Raw genomic sequence first — 17,791 nt, 5'->3', positions numbered from 1 at the left:
TAGATCTTACTCGTCTTGTGACTGAAAGATGATACCCCAGCCTCTCCCATTTCCTCCAGCCCCCAGCCCATGGCAACCACCACTCTACTGTTTCTGTAACTTTGACCTGCTTTTTTTTTTTTTTTAAGATTCCACACAGAAGTCATACTATGCAGTATTTGTCTGTCTTAATTCACTTAGCAGAATGTTCTCCATGTTCATCTATGTTGTTACAAAGAGCAGCACTACATTCCACCATATGATATTGTATTGTATTTTGAGAGAGAGAGAGTGCGAGCGAGCGAGCATGAGTCAGGGAGGGGGCAGAGGGAGAGAGAGGGGGAGAGAGAGAATCCCAAGCAGGCCTCATGCACAGGGTGGAGCTGGCACAGGGTTCCATCCCATGACCCAGGAATCATGACCTGAGCCCAAATCAAGAGTGAGATATATAGATCTCTCTCTTTCTCTCTCTCTCTCTATCTCTCACATACACACACATTTTTGCATATACATTACATTTTCTTTATCCATTCATCCGTGGAGACACGTAGGCTGTGTCCATATCTTGGCTGTTGTGAACAATGCTTCAACGAACATCAAAGCACAGACATCTCTTCAAGACAGTGACCTTGTTGCCTTTGGACATATACCCAGAAGTAGAATCGATGAATCATATAGGGGCTCTATTTTTAGTTTCTTGAGGAACTTCCATACTGCCCTCCATAGTGGCTGCACAAATTAACTTCTGACAGTGCAGGAGGGTTCCCTTTTCTCCACACCTCACACTTGCCGTCTCTTGTCTTTTTAATAATAGACCTGCTAACAGGTGAGATGACAGCTCATTAGGACTTTACTTTGCATTTCACTGCTGGTGAGTGGTGCTGAGCACTGTGGGTCACTTGTAGTTCTTTGGAAAAACGGCTATTTAGATCCTTTGCTCGTTTTTAAATTATTTATTTTTGTGCTATTGAGCTGTAGGAATTCCTTGTATTTGGGGGGCATTAATCCTTTATTGGATATGTGGTTTGCAAATATCTTCTCGTTCCACAGGCTGCCTTTTCATTTTGTTGATGGTTTCCTTTGCTGAGAAGTTTGATGTAGCCTCACTGGTTTATTTTTGTTTTGGGCGTCAAATCCAAAAAACCATCACCAAGACTGATGTCAAGGAGTTTTATGATTTCAGGTCTTATGCTCAAGTCCTTAATTTATTTTGAGTTGATTTTGGGGTGTGGTGTAAGCTAGGGGCCCAGTTTCATTCTTTTGGATGTGGACATCTGGTTTTTCCAATCATTTATCGAAGAGAACGTCCTTTCCTCATAGTATATTCTTGGCTCCTTTGTCAAAAATAAACTGAGCATATATACATGGGTTTATTTCTAGGCCCTCAGTTCTGTTCCATTAGTCTGTGTGTTTGTTTTTATGCCAATACCATACTGTTTTGATTACTATGGCTTTGTAGTAGCTTAAAATCAGGAGGTAGGATGTCTCCAGATTTTGTTCTTCTTTCTCAAGACTGCTTTGGCTATTGAGGGTCTTTTGTGATTCCACACGAATTTTATTTCTGTGAAATAATGCCATCTATTTCTGTGAAAAATGCCATCAGAATTTTGAAAGGTACTGCATTGAATCTGTAGATCACTTTGGCTAGTATGGACATTTTAACTATTAATTCTTCCAATCTATAAGCACAGAAAATCTTTCCATTTATTTCTGACTTTAATTTCTTTCATCTGTATGTTTTATGGTTTTGGGTTTTATCTTTCACCTCCTTTGTAAATTTATTCCAAAGCATTTTATTATTTTTGATGCTATGATAAATGGGATTTTCCCCCCTTAATTCCTCTTCCCAATACTTTGTTGTTAGTGTCTAGAAACACAACTGTTTTTTGTATATTTTTGTATTGATTTTTCAAATTTACTGAATTCAATTATTAGTTCTTTTATGTGTTTTCTTATTACTAAGTTGCCTCTTTATTTTAGCTTAGAAAAGTATGTTTAAGGCCAGTTTAGTGGTGACGAACTCCTTAAGCTTATGCTTGTCTGGAAAACTCTTTGTCCAGCTTTGTCAGGTAGAGTATTCTTGGTTGGCAGTTTTTGTTTTGTTTTGTTTTTGAATACACTGTGCTACACCCTCCTGGCCTGCAAAGTTTCTGCTGAAACATCTGCTGATATTCTTATGGGAGTTCCCTTGTGTGTCATAAGTTATTTTTCTCTCTGCTGTTTTTAAGATTCTTTCCTTGCCTTTAACTTTTGACAGATTCATTATAATGTGTTTTGAGTGGGTGTCTTTGGGTTCTTCTTATTTGGAACTCTCTGAACTTCCTAGATCTGGAGGTCTGTTTCTCTCCCCAGGTTAGGGAAATTTTCAGCCATTATTTAAATAAGTTTTCTGTCCCTTTCTCTCTCTCCTCCTTCTGGGACCCCTGTAATCCACTTGATAGCATCCCATCATTCTTTCTCATTTTCTTTTTGCTTCTCTGATAGGATGAATTATACTGCCATGTCTTCAGCTTCACTGATTCTTTCTTCCACTTGTTCTAGTTTGTTGTTGAACCCCCTATTGAATTTTTTGGTTCAGTTATTGTAGTCTTCAGCTCTATGCTTTCTGTCTGGTACTTTTAAATTTTTTTCTATTTCTTCGTTGAAATGCTCACTTTGTTCATGCTCTCTGGACCTCAGTGAGCATCTTTATCACTGTTATTTTGAACTATTGAGTAAATCACTTACCTGGACTTCATTAAAATCAGTATCTGATCTTTTTGTTTGGAACATACTCCCTTTTTCCTGCATCTTCCTGGACTCTCTGTGTTGGTTTCTGTACATTAGGAAAAACAGCCTACCTCTCCCAGTTTTGACAGACCGGTCCAGTATAAGAGATGAGCCTCATCAATCAGCCTGGCCTGAGCTCCTGGTTGCCTCTCAAAACTCTGTGATTATCTAAGCCACTGTCTTTGTTCTTAGCGGCTCCCAGTAGTTGAGGGCATACCAAGACTCATTAATTTCCCAAAAGGGAAGGCTGTATTTAGCACCCAGATGCAGGCTGATTGGAAGCCAGACCCCAGGCAGCAGCTGGGAAAGTAGGAGGTCAAACCCCTTCCAGGGAAAAGTGGGAGGTGGGTGTTTTGCCTGCTCCCCCTGTGCTGAGCCCAGTGAGTAGCTGCACCTGTGTGCACCATCCCTATTTCAGAACTGCTGCTTTGCTTGCTAGTCCTGTGGGAATCATGAGCCCAAGTCCCATTGGCTATGAGAGCCAGGTGATTTGGGGGACCTGTGAAAACTAGTCTGCTTTCTTTCCAAAGTTTGTACCCCAAGAGACAACAGCTATACCTGGAGGAACAGGACTGAGAATGGAGCCGAAGACAAGGACTTTTACTCCTTTATTTGCTTTTCTATTGTCCCCAAATTTTCTTTACAAAGAACCTTTATGGCTTTTTGTTTTGAGAAAGGGGGAGGGGAAGGAAGGGCAGAAGGGAGGACATAGAAAGGTCCCCTGAAAGACTGTGCTTTGGATGTGCCATTTTATACCAAATAGTAATAAATATGAACCCTTCGGGGCACCTGGGTGGCTTAGTCAGTTAAGCGTCCGACTTCGGCTCAGGTTGTGATCTTACAGTTCATGGGTTCGAGCCCCGCATCAGGCTCTGTGCTGACAGCTCAGAGCCTGGAGCCTGTTTCAGATTCTGTGTGTGTGTGTGTGTGTCTCTCTCTCTCTGCCCCTCCCCTGTTCACGCTCTGTCTCTGTCTCAAGAATAAATATTAAAAAAAAAAAAAAAAAAAAAAATGAACCCTTCAAGAATGGAAAGCAATTCAACAGCAAAGTCTGAAAAATAAAAAATCAGAAAACTGATATTTTAAAATTGAAAACATTACCTCTTCCTTGGATAAATGCCTGAATTTTGTCTGATATCTACTCAGTTCTACATTCAAACGATGGACAGTCATTTTCAACCCATCATTTTCATCCACTAGTTCTTGAGCCTGTTTCCTTAGACAAAGTAGTTCAGGCGCAGCGACTATGGGGGAAAAAAAAAGAATTTAATATTAGAAGAACTTACATCAAATTGATCAAGATTTTACATAAATTACAATCATCTGCTCTTTTTTCTCTTTAGGCCCACAAGAGGCAGTGGAGGACAGATATATAGGTATTAATGAATAAAAGTCACAAAATTTTTTTAACACTGAAGAGTCAACGGTGTTTTGGAAGTTTATGCATGTGTAATTAAAGTAAAATGAAAACTGTAGAAAGCAAAAGTCATTGTTTCAAATGATATACATAAAATAAATGTAAAATTTATTAGAACTAATTACCTTCCCATAGAATAGCAATATCCTTTTAGAAAGCATAACAGAAAAGAGATTCCAGGGGGTGCTTGGGTGGCTTAGCTGGTTGAGCATTCAACTTTTAATTTTCACTCAGGACATGATATGACCGTCATGAGATCAAGCCCTGAAGATTCTCTCCCTCCCTCTTTGCCCCTCTCTCCTGCTCACGCTCTCTTGCTCTCTCTCTCTCTCTCAAGAAACAAAACAAAAAGAAAAAAAAAAAAAAAGAAAAGAAAATAGATTCCACAAAGTAACAGCACAAATAATATAAAGTTGTCGAAATAAATATATGCCTCAGGGAATGCCTGGGTGGCTCAGTCCAAATCTGTTGTTTTTTTTTTTTAACATTTATTTATTTTTGAGAGAAAGAGAGAGAGACAGAGCACAAGCAGGGGAGGGGCAAAGAGAGAGGGAGACACAGGATCTGTGACAGAATCTGAGCTGTCAGCACAGAGCCTGATGCGGGGCTCGAACTCTTGAACTGTGAGATCGTGACTTGAGCCAAAATTGGACGCTTAACCAACTGAGCCACCCAGGTGCCCCTGGCTCAGTCCAACTCTTGATCTTGGCTCAGATCATGATCTCACAGTTGTGAGTTCGAGCCCTGCACTGGGCTCTGTGATGACAGTTGCAGAGCCTGCTTGGGATTCTCTCTCTGTCTGCCCCTCCCCAGCTCACGTGCTGTTTCTCTCTTCTCTCTTTCAAAATAAATAAACTTAAAAAAACAGAACCTTAAATATTATACTACAATAAAAACATTAACATCAGCAAATATTACAACAGAAAATAGTAACTTTCAAATAAATGAGAAAATAAGTGAATTCTTGTTTGTTCTTTAATAAAAGAACAGTGTAGTTACCCCCACCTTCCTGAGAGGATGCTTTCTTAGCCTCTTTCAACTTTCGATTTTCTTTTTCTGTTCTTTTCAGTTTTAACTGTAGTTCTTTCAATGCTTGTTTTACTATGTTAAGTTCAAGAGTAAGGGTTTGATTTGCATTGCTTAGATGCAAGTTTTCTTCTTTTATTTCCTGGAACTTCTCTTTGGTTATTTCTAAACATCTCTGCCGTGCTCTACCGGTTATATCTGGAAAGGTACAGGGAAAAAGTTTTTTTAAATGTTGGTTTTTACAATTTTACATCAAAATTATAAGAGACTTTATCTCCAAAACCATGCGAGTCACTTCTTCACGTCCAGCCTCACGCTGTGTTCTTCAGTCCCTGCAAAGAGAACGGCCTACACAAGAAAGAGTGGGTGTTCTGTTGAGGCCACAGTAAGCCACAGGGTGAGAGGCAGGATCCGAAGGGGGCCCTTGCATATCATAATGTGTAAAGTAAGGGTTCTGTCCTGCAGGCTGCCAGGAGCCAGAAAAGGTTTTTAGGCAGAGGTGTGAAAAGGAAGAGGCTCTATTCTCACATGAGCCTCTGGGGCCAGCAGGGAAGAAAGTGAACAGGAATGAGGTCCAGTCCAGGGGCAGGGAGGCCAGAGGGCCCCAGAGTGAGGGCAGAGAGGAAGGGACATACGAGAGAGGGACAGGCCCAGAGCTGACCATGTGTGGGCAGTGAGGGCAAATCAAGGAGGGCTACCAAGACCTGCGGCTTGAAAGACACTCAGCCCGACAAGGGACACAGATGCATCGGGTAAGTCAAGCTCAGTTTAGGACACAGCCCCACTCTGAAGGCGGACTCAGCTGGAGAGACGGAGGAGCCACCAGCCTGTGGGCACCAGGGAGAGGAGAAGCCAGAGGTCACGAAGGATTTTAAGAAGGAGTAGCAAGAGAGATTGGGGGAGAACACAGAGCGACGTTCCGTGCACAGAGATGCTCACGGAGGTCACAGGAGGTTAAGGACTGCAATGTGCTCCCTGGCCCAGGGCATGCCTCTGAATGGAGAGAGGCTAGAGGCAGAAGCGGAGTTGGAGGTGGGGCGTCAAGAGTGGGAGGGCCGGTGGCTCCAGACTGTGGCTTGGCACACACCCCAGGGGGCAGGCAAGGGCTAGCGGAAGGACTGGTGGCTCCAGATAGCCTCCCTGACCCCTGATACACGCATATCCAGTCGCTAGAACATGAAAGGGAAGTCTAAGAAATGAATAACTCTGCAGGTGCACTGAAAACAAGAGGGCAACTCGGAGGCATCTCAGAAATAAAACATTGGAGACTGGATGGCAGATGGAGACTACAGCTGAAAACATGCCAGGAGAGGTCAGCTAGAAAAGGTGGCGGCTTCCCGGCCTGTGCCTTGCCCTGGCAGGCGGCGGGGACACAAAGTGGCCCCGATTTGCAAACACTGGCCTCCCAGTGCCTGAGCACATCCCCAGGCGACATCCACCCACCATTCAACGTCTGAACACTTGGACCCTCTCTTTTAGGGCACAGGTGGAAGATCAACAGGTGCCTCCTGTTCCCAAACACAGTAATGGGACAGAAGCAACAGCTTGTATGGGGGAAAGAAGTGACCTTTATTTTAGACAAGATAATTCTGGGTAACCTCTACAATAATAAGGTGTTCACCATAATTAAATTTAAAAGGCAAATAAATACCTGGGGACGGTGGAGGCTTTTCACATAATGGTGGTTTTTCATCCTAGGGAAGGAAACACAGTACTGAATTAAGAGTCTTAGCATCTCCTAAAAACAGACTGGCACGAGCAGCTGGGTTTTTGTCTATCACATAATTAAATACGCTTCTTTCCCTGCACTTTGGCTCCTGGAGTTTGTAGCCTGCTGCAGCTTTAGAAACTCTAATATCCGTTGTTTCTCTTAGCCGAATCTTAAACCTTCAGGGTCTTCCCCTCCTGGTGCCTCCTAGGAGGCAGTAAAGGAGGTCCTGTTCGGGCTTTCTTCCCGACTCTCCCCCGTGAGTTCAGCCACCATGTTTTCACATGTAGGTCTCACGAGGAACAGGCCGTCAGTTCAAGTTTGGAAACATGAGATGGGGCTGTGGGTGCCGACCAGTTAGAGGGAACTCTAACTGGGTTCTTCTTCCTTGGGAAAAGCAAAAAGACCCCACTGGCTGCAGAGAAGCGCATTTCCAAAGTGCTGAGAAAAGCGTAGGATCTTCCTTTTTGACCAAAATTTAGAGGAAAGGGAAGGCTTTGACCTTTTGCTCATTTTTCCAATACACATCAATCTGATATGAAGTTTCTAATTTCTGCCGAAAAAGTAGATAAGGTTATGAAATGAACTCTACTGAGAAATCTTTAGTTTTTACATTCCTATGGCATCGGAGGATTTAAACCTAAGTTAAAACTATTTCCATGTTTGTAAAAAAAGAAAAAAACAAAACCCTATTTCCATGCTTGCAAATTTGTTATCATCTATTCATTCCTAACCTCTCAAAATGTTACATTCATTTTTAAACTATGGAAAATATGAGTTTCTTCAGGTTTCAAAAGTATTTAAAAAAACATTTAATGGGAAAAGACTCGTAAGGGAAGTTATCCCCCCTACAAATCACAAAAGTTGTTTAAAATTATGGTGGAAATTCAATTTATTGAGAAAATTGGTTTTTAAAAATTGAATCCTTCTGTGTCTTCTGTCTCTCTGCCCCTCCCATGCTCATGCTCTGTCTCTCTCTCTGTCTCTCAATAACAAATAAACATTAAGAATTAAAAAAAAAAAAAAGAAATGAATCTTACCGTTAAATTCAGAACCGAAGGTTTGCCATCTGATTAAAAGAAGAGAGAGGGAGAGGAAAACGTTTTAAAAGCAGATAAAGACATCTGACAACTCACCAGAGCATGACTGCAGGAGCCTGGCTTCTACCGATGAGATGAACAAGCACCCCCCCTTCCCCGGCAAGGCAGGGGGCCTGACCCACCTGCTTCTCTCCTTATCCTGTTAATTCTGGAGCACCCCGTTGGCTCACATGGTGGCAGAACCGAGGCCAAACTCCTCGGAGTGACTCTGAGCTGCCCCTACCTTTCCAACACCGCCCCCATCCCCTCTTCTCTCTACATGTGCCACCCAAAGGTGCTGAGGCTTGACTCCCCTCTGCCTGCAAGTAGCATCTGACCTGGTCAAATAGTTGTTCTTTGAAGCAAACTGCCTCAGTGATACAGAGGAAAGCAAATCTTGCCCAGTAATCGCTTTTAATTTACAGATACACATTTGTGATTAAGGTACTTCCTGAGGAAGGTAATCTTATGCCCTAGGGTGCCCGCACCCTTTGATGTAGTGAAAAGTCGGTTGTTCTTAGCTTTCTACAGTCAACTTACAGAGCAGAAATAACTGGATGAAAATAAATTAGAACTAATAGAATTCAGAAAGACAGACAAAAGTGCTTAAAGATACACAAAGGACTGTAAATCTATTTCCTGGTTCATTACAATTACCAGCACCTGAACAATATTGACCCACTATTTGTAACTAAACTTTCCATCAGATGTCCCGGGGCAGCCTAGACTGGGGCATGGGACAAAATCCCGCCTTGTCCTTTGGAGTCCGGCCTCACGAAGCCGATTGTGCCTGCCACCTTCTGGAGCTGCAGCGGTAACTGCTCTCCAGCACTGTGCTGCCTCTGCAGCCCCCCTCAGTGCCCCAGACTGCGGCTCCCCATCTGCGCGTCCTTCCCCCAAAGCTGCAATATGAGGGGAGGGGCCTGTGGCTCTGTCATCTCTGGCACATAGTAAGTGAGCATCTGATGAGCAAATGTGTAAACTGATACAAAAAAAGTTTGCATTCTAAATAACCTTTGTGATGGTTTTGATTTGGTATCACACGATACTGCATCAGACCTACTTGCCCTCATATTTAATGGAATTTTGGATGCTCCCCACCCCCCTTAAATTCTTCAGGAAGCAAAGTTGGGGAAGGGCAGGGGATTCATGAAGAATGGCAGGATGCTACCAGCTGTAGAGGGTGGATCGTGGGTACATGAGAATTCAGCTTACTATTTTCTCTACTTTTGTACGTTTGAAAATTCTCATGATAGGGGCGCCTGGGTGGCTCAGTTGGTTGAACGACCGACTTCGGCTCAGGTCACAATCTCGAGGTCTGTGGATTCGAGTCCCACGTCGGGCTCTGTGCGGACAGCTCAGAGGCTGGAGCCTGCTTCGGATTCTGTGTCTCCCCCTCTCTCTACCCCTCCCCTGGCTCACGCTCTGTGTCTCTCTGTCCCTCAATAATAAATAAACGTTAAAAAAAAATTAAAAAAAAAAAAAAAAAGAAAGTTCTCATGATAAAAAGTTTTAAAGGACAACTCATCTATTTTCCTAAGGAAACTAATCATCTCTGTTGTATCTCAGTCACCAATTTTTCAGAAAAAGAACCAGAATTGGCATCACCCAAGTTCACTTTGGTAATGTATACACAGTACACTGGGCCCTGTGGATATAGTTTGTTTCCTGTTTCCTCATTGATCGTTTCTCAAAACCACGACCAGACTCCTTGCCCTTCTCGTTTCTACAATCTGCCAGGCAACTGGTATCAACTATTCAAATCATAGCAAAAGCTCCAATACTGGGCGTCCTGCTGTATACAAGATGCCACGCTAGGTACTATCCCATCTTCCTAGTCATGCCACATGAACCTGGCCTTGCTGTCAACAATTCTAATAATGCAGAAAACCCAAAACTCCCCCATGATCGTAATCCCCTGAACCTTTCCCCTCCCAGTGGCCATCAGCCGGGTATTCTTCCTTTTGGATATATTTGAACACGTAAAACATAAAAAGTCAAACACACAACCCCTCCTTCCACTTCCTTTATATATAACAGACATTAGGTGGTAGGAAGGGGGACATCAGAAGAAATAAAAGAACCCTGGAGTGGCTGGAGAATGGCCAGCAGGGGCAGGGAAACCAATGAAGAGATCTGAATAAAAAGGGTGTGGGGGCTCACGGGGGGCAACAGGGACACTATTAGAGTCGTGTTTGAAAAGATTGCCCTGGCTGCTATTACCATGGTCCCAAAACATAGCAGGCACTCCGCATGTACACATGGATCTGCCGGGTGTAACACAACAAATGGTATGTACTGGGAGCAGGGGGCAGGGTGGTTGCTTAGCAGAGCAAAGGGCCCGGACTGGCCTTGGAGACCCTAACTTTCCTGGGCAGGCAGAGGAAGATGAGCCTACACAGGAGATGAAGAAGGGGCACCCAGAAGAGGCAAGAGGAGACAAGGAGAGGGAGAGGTCAGGAAGCCAGGGGAGAGACGTAGTTTAAGGCGGCGGGAGCGATTGCCTGTGTGGAACGCTCCCGAGAAGTCACGTAAGATGAAGCCGCAACACCATCCACTGTGTCCGTCAGGATGGAGGTCAGTGGTCTGGGGGAGTAATGGAGACACAACCAGCACCGAAGAGACGCAGTCAAGTGAGGGAAAGGAGAGAGCTGTCTTTTGCCACATCTGACTCTGGAGCAGAGAGAGAAAGCACAGTGGGGTGGAGGGCACAACGGGGATCAGAGAAGGGCAGGGGATGATGCCCATGAACCCGGCAGCTCTGGCCAAGGGACTGGTGTCTCAACCACATGACCTCAGTGCCCGGTCTTGGCCGGTCTAGGGTGCGGAACGGCACGCATGGCTCGGTGAGCTTGATGGCTTCAGCCTGTAGACAATAATTATCAGCTGGCGTTTCTGGAGGGGGCTGTGCTTCCCGCTGTGACTGAATTTAATCCTTGTAAGCATCTGATTAGAGGTGCACTCAGAGTGAGCAGAAGCGGGGTTAAGTAACTTAGTCAAGCCTCTCGTTACCAGGAAATGACAGAACCAACACCCAAACCACTAAAAGCCAGAGATTCTCCCGTGTTGCCGAGCATCGCCCACATCACACTTTCCAAAGTGCTTTTAAAAATACAGACACTGGGCCACCTGGGTGGTTCAGTCGGTTAAGCATCCGACTCTTGGTTTCGGCTCAGGTCGTGATCTCACGCTTCATGAGCTTGAGCCCCACAGCAGGCTCTGACACGTTCTCTCTCTCTCCCTCTTTCTCTGCCCCTCCGCTGCTCGCACCCTCTCTCTGTCAAAAAATTTACGAACATTAAAAAAACAACAACAGATGTTGGGCCCCAGACTAGAGCCACCGAATTAGAATTTGGGGCAAATGTGGAGCCTTTTTCGTAAGTGTCGGCCACAAACCAAAACCTACTGCAGGAGCTGCACTCCTTCCCGGCCATCACCTGTGCTCCAAGTTCACGTTACCAAGTGTGCCTCTTATCACTGCCCCTTCTGCTCCAAATCCACCCCCACTGCCCGCCTTCTGTAACTGCAGTACCTAGACCTTGCCAGGTGGCGCAATGATAAGCCTCATCAGCAGAGGGCGCTGGGAGGAAGGGGCTTGGGTGCTTCATTGCAGGGCTGTCTCCCTCCTTCTCTGTGTCCTTTCTGCTCTTCCTCTTCTCCTCCCTCCTTCCCTTTTTTCTGAGTGGCCAGCCAGCAACTTCCCCACGGGTGGCATCTGGCACTCCCCTGGAGAGGGCAGCTTTCCTTCCAGTGAGTTCTGTTACCACAACACAGCTAACTTCTCCACCAGCCGGTGGGCAGCAGCTGCCCCACCCCCAGTGTGGCATCTGGGCCTTGGGAGACTCTCCAAATGTGCTTCTTCCCGTGCGTGCTCTACGTTAACTGTAGAGGGAGCGGCTCTTCCCTCTGCTCCTGCTGTATTCTCTAGACTTCTCTCTACGGCTTTGTAAGCAATCCTGTTATACTTAATAATTCTTCATATTCAACCTTCCCTGTTCAAATCACCACGTGCTTTCTGTCTCCTGGTTGGATTCTGAACCACAATAACGTGTCAGCCCACAGGCAACACAGACCTTAGAAAACGGATGGACACGTATAAACACAGCGAGCTGTTCAGGAGGTGTGTACAATAAGAGGCAGGTAACAAAATAACGTGTATGTTAATGTACATATACATTCTAAGTGGTTAAAATTATCTATGGCAGTACAATCACGTGTGTTTAACTTTATGTATGTCTGCATTTCAAGTCTTTTTTTTTTTTACAGTGAGAAAGTACTATTTATATAACTTAAAAAGATACAATTTCTATGTAAATTTAATATTCATATAGATTTTCCCACAGGGATAAAATATGCCACCTGACCAACTGGTGTTTTCTGGCCCAGGTATGACGAGGCTGGCATTCTGTTTTCCAATCAGTCACCTTGAGCCCAATCGACTCTGGAGGTCTTGACAAAGCACCTACTGGAGCCCGCTGTGCGCCAGGCACAATTCTCACTTGCATGTAAACCACCTCTTAGGAAGGTGACGGCCGCTCCCTGCTGTGGCCACCGTGCACTGCGTTCCCGCGGTGCGAAATGAGCCAGACACAGACGGCTGGTGACACACAGAGTTGTATCACAAACGTGCCTGCACACTTATTCATCCAACAAACCCTTAGTGATGGCCCGCTGTGGGCCGGGCCCTGCTCCGGGACCCGAGATGGCTGGGTGAACAAGACACCCTCGCTCGTTCATCCCCTGGAGACCACCGGGTGCCCACCCCGCGCAACAGCAGGCACCGGGGGGCACGGGAGGAAGGAGGGCATAGAGCTTACAGCCTGAGCCTTAATCGTCCCCCGCGTCTGTCTGCTCACGGCGAACAGAACTGACAGGACAGAACGGACTCCAAAGCGAGCACCTTGTACGTTCAAGACAACCTAACACCCAGGCCACCGGCCACGGAATAACGCATCTCCAGTGAAAACAAAACTCTGAACGTTCCTACTTAGAATCAAAGAAGCATGGTATAGGGGTGCAATGGCTCTAGGTTCGAAACATTAACCAATATTTATTGCCACAAAATGTTTTTTTTTTTTTTTTACCTATTTCTTGTGTACGCCATGGTGTAAGAGGTGAGCCTGGAAACTCATCTTGCTCAGAAATATTTTCCTCATCTTCACTGTCCACCGTATGTGACAACGGAACCTTTTTGGTACAAAAGACAAAAAGAACGTGTGGTGAGTGCCATCTGTACCAAACTTCCTCCGAACAAACGCAAGCGTCTTATTCCACACCTCCTCCGCTGCTACTTCCCACTCTGAGACAAAAGGACGACACCGGGCAGGACTGGATGGAACGTCAGGTCCCCCAGGAAAAGCCTGGTAGCGAAGGCAATGCCACCCAAATGATGCTCCGGGCACGGAGAGCTTCGCATGCCACTCACGCTGCCCGGGTGCCCATCTTCCTCACTCCTGCCAGGGGCCAACCCAGGAAGAGGGGTTGCACCCGGCTTGCCCGGCACAGCACCCAGTGCCACCCTACCCGGGTGCTGACGGTGTGTTATTCAGCTCTACGTGGGCCGAGCGCTGCCAACCCTGATGAGGAGAATCCTCATCCAGGCCACCGTTTGGGATAGAGGTCCGCTATACCTGCTGGCTCTGAGTCCACTGTAAATGCTGCTTCCTGAGAGAACGGAAGCCTCCCCCCCACTGTCCGTGAGGGCGTCCTATGTAGGTATCATAAGTGGTGGCAGGGCTGCGGAGCTGACCCTCACTGATGCGTGGGACAGGAGGGGGACCACCTCGTGATGAGCGTGAGACAGTCCCACCAGGATCACCTCGTGATGAGCATGAGACAGTCCACTGGCAGCGGAGACTGCTCAGGGGGAAGGGCGGTGACCAGGTCTTCTACAGCAAACTACGATGGGCATCCTCTGGGCTGGGGTCCCTTCTGCTATCCTGATTCTTCGGTGGAATCGTGCTCATGTGGTCAGCTGGGCTTTGCTGTGCTGCAGACCACAGGAGGGCCGTCCCCAAGGCTGACAGAGAAGTGGCAGCATTGACGGGTGAGATGTCCACGAGAAGGGGCATTTCAGAGCCAGGAGCTAAGGCCGTTTGGCCCACCAGGCTCTGGGGGCAGGGCTCTAAGGTGACCCAGCTCAGGATGCAGACAGGTATCCCACTCTACTTAGCTTTCGAAGAAAGAAAAAAGAAATGACTTCTTGGGTTTTATCTCTTGGGAACCGATGGCGTTGTTTACCCTGTCAAAGATTTGTTAGGTGGGGCGCCTGGGTGGCTCAGTCGGTTGAGCGTCCGGCTTCGGCTCAGGTCATGATCTCACGGTCCGTGAGTTCGGGCCCCACGTCGGGCTCTGTGCTGACAGCTCAGAGCCTGGAGCCTACTTTGGATTCTGTGTCTCCCTCTCTCTCTGTCCCTCGCCCATTCATGTTCTGTCTCTCTCTCTCTCTTTCAAAAATAAATAAAACATTTTTAAAAAATTAAAAAAAAAAGATTTATTAGCTGACTATTATCAGGGAGATGGGAAAGTGCTAAGGGGCCTCATATGTCGGCCTCTCTACTAGTCTCCGAGTGCTAAGGCTGCCCCACGTGTGCCCTAGATTATACCCATGCAGAACATGAGCATCTGTGAGCAGCATAGGCCCACTGGAAATACGTACGTATACGTATGACTGTTTACCACAGCGCTGCTCCTAAGAGCCACAGCAAAACAAGCAAATATCTAGCATCAGTAAAACAAGTGAGTCACTGAATGTTAGCGGAGCACGACGGGGCGTCACAAAGCGATGAGAGTGAGCCAGCTACCGCCACGCACAACAACAGAAGACTCTCAAATGTTCTAAACAATACATAGGGCAATGACGAAATCCATCATTTTCAGAGTAGGCAAAAATAATCGAAGGTGATTTTCTAGGAGCTAATCAGCTCTTGGAGTCAAGGCAGTGGTGAAGCAGTGGCCTCTTCTCGGTCATGAAGGGCAACTCCTGGGGTCCTAGTAATGTTGTTCTTTTCTTTTTAATCTGGATGGTAGCTGCTGTGTAAAAATTCACCGGGCTGCACGTTTATGGCCTATGTACCTCTGTGAGTATTTCATACATTGATAAATAGGCCTAAAGAATTTGTGATAATATCCTAAAAGCCACTCTAATTTAAAAGTATGAATTTAAATAATTTCTTTTTAATTTTTTTTTATGTTTATTTATTTATTTTTTTAACTTTTTTTTTTTTTTTTTGGGACAGAGAGAGACAGAGCATGAACGGGGGAGGGGCAGAGAGAGAGGGAGACACAGAATCGGAAACAGGCTCCAGGCTCCGAGCCATCAGCCCAGAGCCTGACGCGGGGCTCGAACTCACGGACCGCGAGATCGTGACCTGGCTGAAGTCGGACGCTCAACCGACTGCGCCACCCAGGCGCCCCAATGTTTATTTATTTTTGAGACAGAGGGAGACAGAGTGCGAGTGGGGGAGGGGCAGAGAGAGAGGGAGACACAGAATCTGACACAGGCTCCAGGCTCTGAGCTGTCAGCACAGAGCCCGATGTGGGGCTCGAACCCACGAACCATGAGATCGTGACCTGAGCCGAAGTCGGACGCTTAACCGACTGAGCCACTCAGGTGCCCCTGAATAATTTCTTAAATTCCTTGGTAATTAAAACAAAACTTGTTTGGGTATTGAAGAAAGGGAAGGAAGAGGCAGGCCAGCCCAGTGGGAGCACAGACCTCAGTGATGCCGGGAACAGCCTTTCCTCATTTGCCTGCAGCACACATACCAGCCTCCTTCGTTCTCTTCCTGGGCGGCCCGGCACCCCAGATTTTAGAGAGGAAAGTGTACAAGCTATAATTACTGGGGTAATCATTAGGGGGGAAAAGTATAATTTGCAAGCTAGTAGAGGGAAGGAAACTGAACTGAAAAAAATCATCAATTCAAAGAAGAGAAGACAAAAAAAAAAAAAAGAAGAAAGGGACAAATGGAAAAAATAAAGATGGCAAAGTTAAATTCAAATATATCCATATATACCTTAAATATAAAAGGACTAAATGCTTCGGTAAAAAGGCAAAGAAAAAATCGGGCAAACCTGCTTAACAAAAACTGTATATGCTGCAGTGTATAAATGGAGGAATAGGGTGGTATGTGAATTATATCTCAGTAAACTTGTTTTAAAAAACTATATGCTGTTTAAGGGGCGCCTGGGTGGTTTGGTTGGGTAAGTGTCCGACTTTGGCTCAGGTCATAATCTCATGGTTCATGAGTTTGAGCCCCACATCGGGCTCTGTGCTGACAGCTCAGAGCCTGGAGCCTGCTTCAGATTCTGTGTCTCCCTCTCTCTCTTGCCCCTCCCCCACTTACTCTCTGTCTCTCTCCCTCTCTCTCTCAAAAATAAATAAACATTAAAAAGACAAAACTATATGCTGTTTACAAGACACAGATAAATCTCAGGATAGGGAAAGGTTGAAATGAAAGGATGGAAAAAAAAGGACCGTGCAAACATCAAAAAAACCATGGAGAATGTCAGACAGAATAGATGTTAAAGCAAAACACATTTTTAGAGATAAAAATGTTCACTTTATAGTGACCAAATTTTCAATTTATCAGGACGATACAGCTTTAAGCTTATACATAAGTAACAACGTGGTTGGATGCAAAAGAATACATGTTCTGGAATTTCATGCAGATAAGGTTCAAAAACATGCACAACCGATTGTGATGTCAGAAGCCTTCTGTTACTCAAGAGGAGGAAACCTGCCAACACAGCAAGGAAACTGCAGTGTGGATTCCCGTGGCTTCGAGAGTGAGATGGCTGTGACACCTTACTAGTGGGTTGGGGTCCCCACTATTCCTTGGCCTCCAGCAGAGATAACCTGGATGACACAGGGCCCAGCCCATGGGGCATGGCCACCTTCCCAGATGCCTCTCCTCACATCAGCGATGCTAAGGGAAGAAGCCCACCCGAGATGCATTATATGCTCATCAGAAGTAGAGCAACATGAGGGTCCAGCAAGCCCCGCCTCGGAGGAAAGTCAAGGCAAGGGTGTGCTAAGAACATGCGGGGAACTAAGAACTAACTCTGGAAGGGGCAATTCTGCTTTGCAAGGTGGAAGGACCTCTGGAGATCCAACAACATGCTGGACGAAGAGCTTGGGAATCCATGCCTCCTCACCTGCTGCATGGAGGAGACCCTACAATGGAAGACAGCAGGGCTCACTCTCTTGGTGGCTTCTGCACGTTGGCTGGAGTGAAGACTTGTGCCTTACTTGCTATCCCGGCCTTCTCCTGCTACCGATGGGGATGAGGCTCGTGCAGAGGAGCTTGTACTGGTAGAGCAGAGTCATTAATCCACATGCACATAAACTAATGGGGGTATCTCCGTCTGCACGTGGGCATGTGTGGGTAAATGCAGAGGCCGCAGGAGTCTCGCCACAGCAGGCAGGCACTGCTGCACTGGCCTCTCAGTAATCAGCGCCCTCCTTTCTCCCTTGCTAAGAGATTCCTGATTTGGTTTGGCAAAAATGGACTCAGCTCTAGGGTACGATGCATGGGTTCCTCTTCCCCTGAGCCAGTAACTGGTCAAGGGATGGGCATGTGACCAATGAGACTCCTGCTGGGAAATTTCTGGAAAAAAAATGTCTTCCCTGATAAATACAGAGCAACATAATGAGAAGGCCCTTACCCCACTTCTTCCTTTCTGGTTTGGGACCAGGACCCACTACACCCACTGGTGACCACAAAAAGGAGGCCAAGGGTATCTCAGGCACCAGCTTTCTATAGGTGTGTAAAGCAATATTAGAATCTCTTGCCCTTTGCCTTTGTTAGGTCA

At 46.0% G+C, this 17,791-nt stretch overlaps 1 protein-coding gene across 2 annotated transcripts in view; it reads right to left on the bottom strand.

Annotated features, from left to right (window-relative positions):
- The window catches only part of CEP89 (centrosomal protein 89), a 69,783-nt gene that overhangs the window by 34,253 nt on the left and 17,739 nt on the right, over positions 1–17,791 (bottom strand). The window contains exons 5-9 of one of the 2 annotated variants that reach the window (XM_049622048.1): positions 13,063–13,165; positions 7,940–7,968; positions 6,843–6,885; positions 5,165–5,389; positions 3,850–3,992 (exon numbers count right to left, since the gene is read on the bottom strand). In XM_049622048.1, coding sequence (XP_049478005.1) covers positions 3,850–3,992; positions 5,165–5,389; positions 6,843–6,885; positions 7,940–7,968; positions 13,063–13,165 — 543 coding nt within the window. The remainder of the gene's footprint in view (positions 1–3,849; positions 3,993–5,164; positions 5,390–6,842; positions 6,886–7,939; positions 7,969–13,062; positions 13,166–17,791) is intronic. The other variant, XM_049622050.1, reaches the window with a different exon arrangement.

This window comes from Panthera uncia (genome assembly GCF_023721935.1).
Source record: "Panthera uncia isolate 11264 chromosome E2 unlocalized genomic scaffold, Puncia_PCG_1.0 HiC_scaffold_19, whole genome shotgun sequence".
NCBI lineage: Eukaryota > Metazoa > Chordata > Mammalia > Carnivora > Felidae > Panthera > Panthera uncia.
Note: the sequence above shows the minus strand (reverse complement) of the source record. Positions and strands in the feature narration are given on the sequence as shown.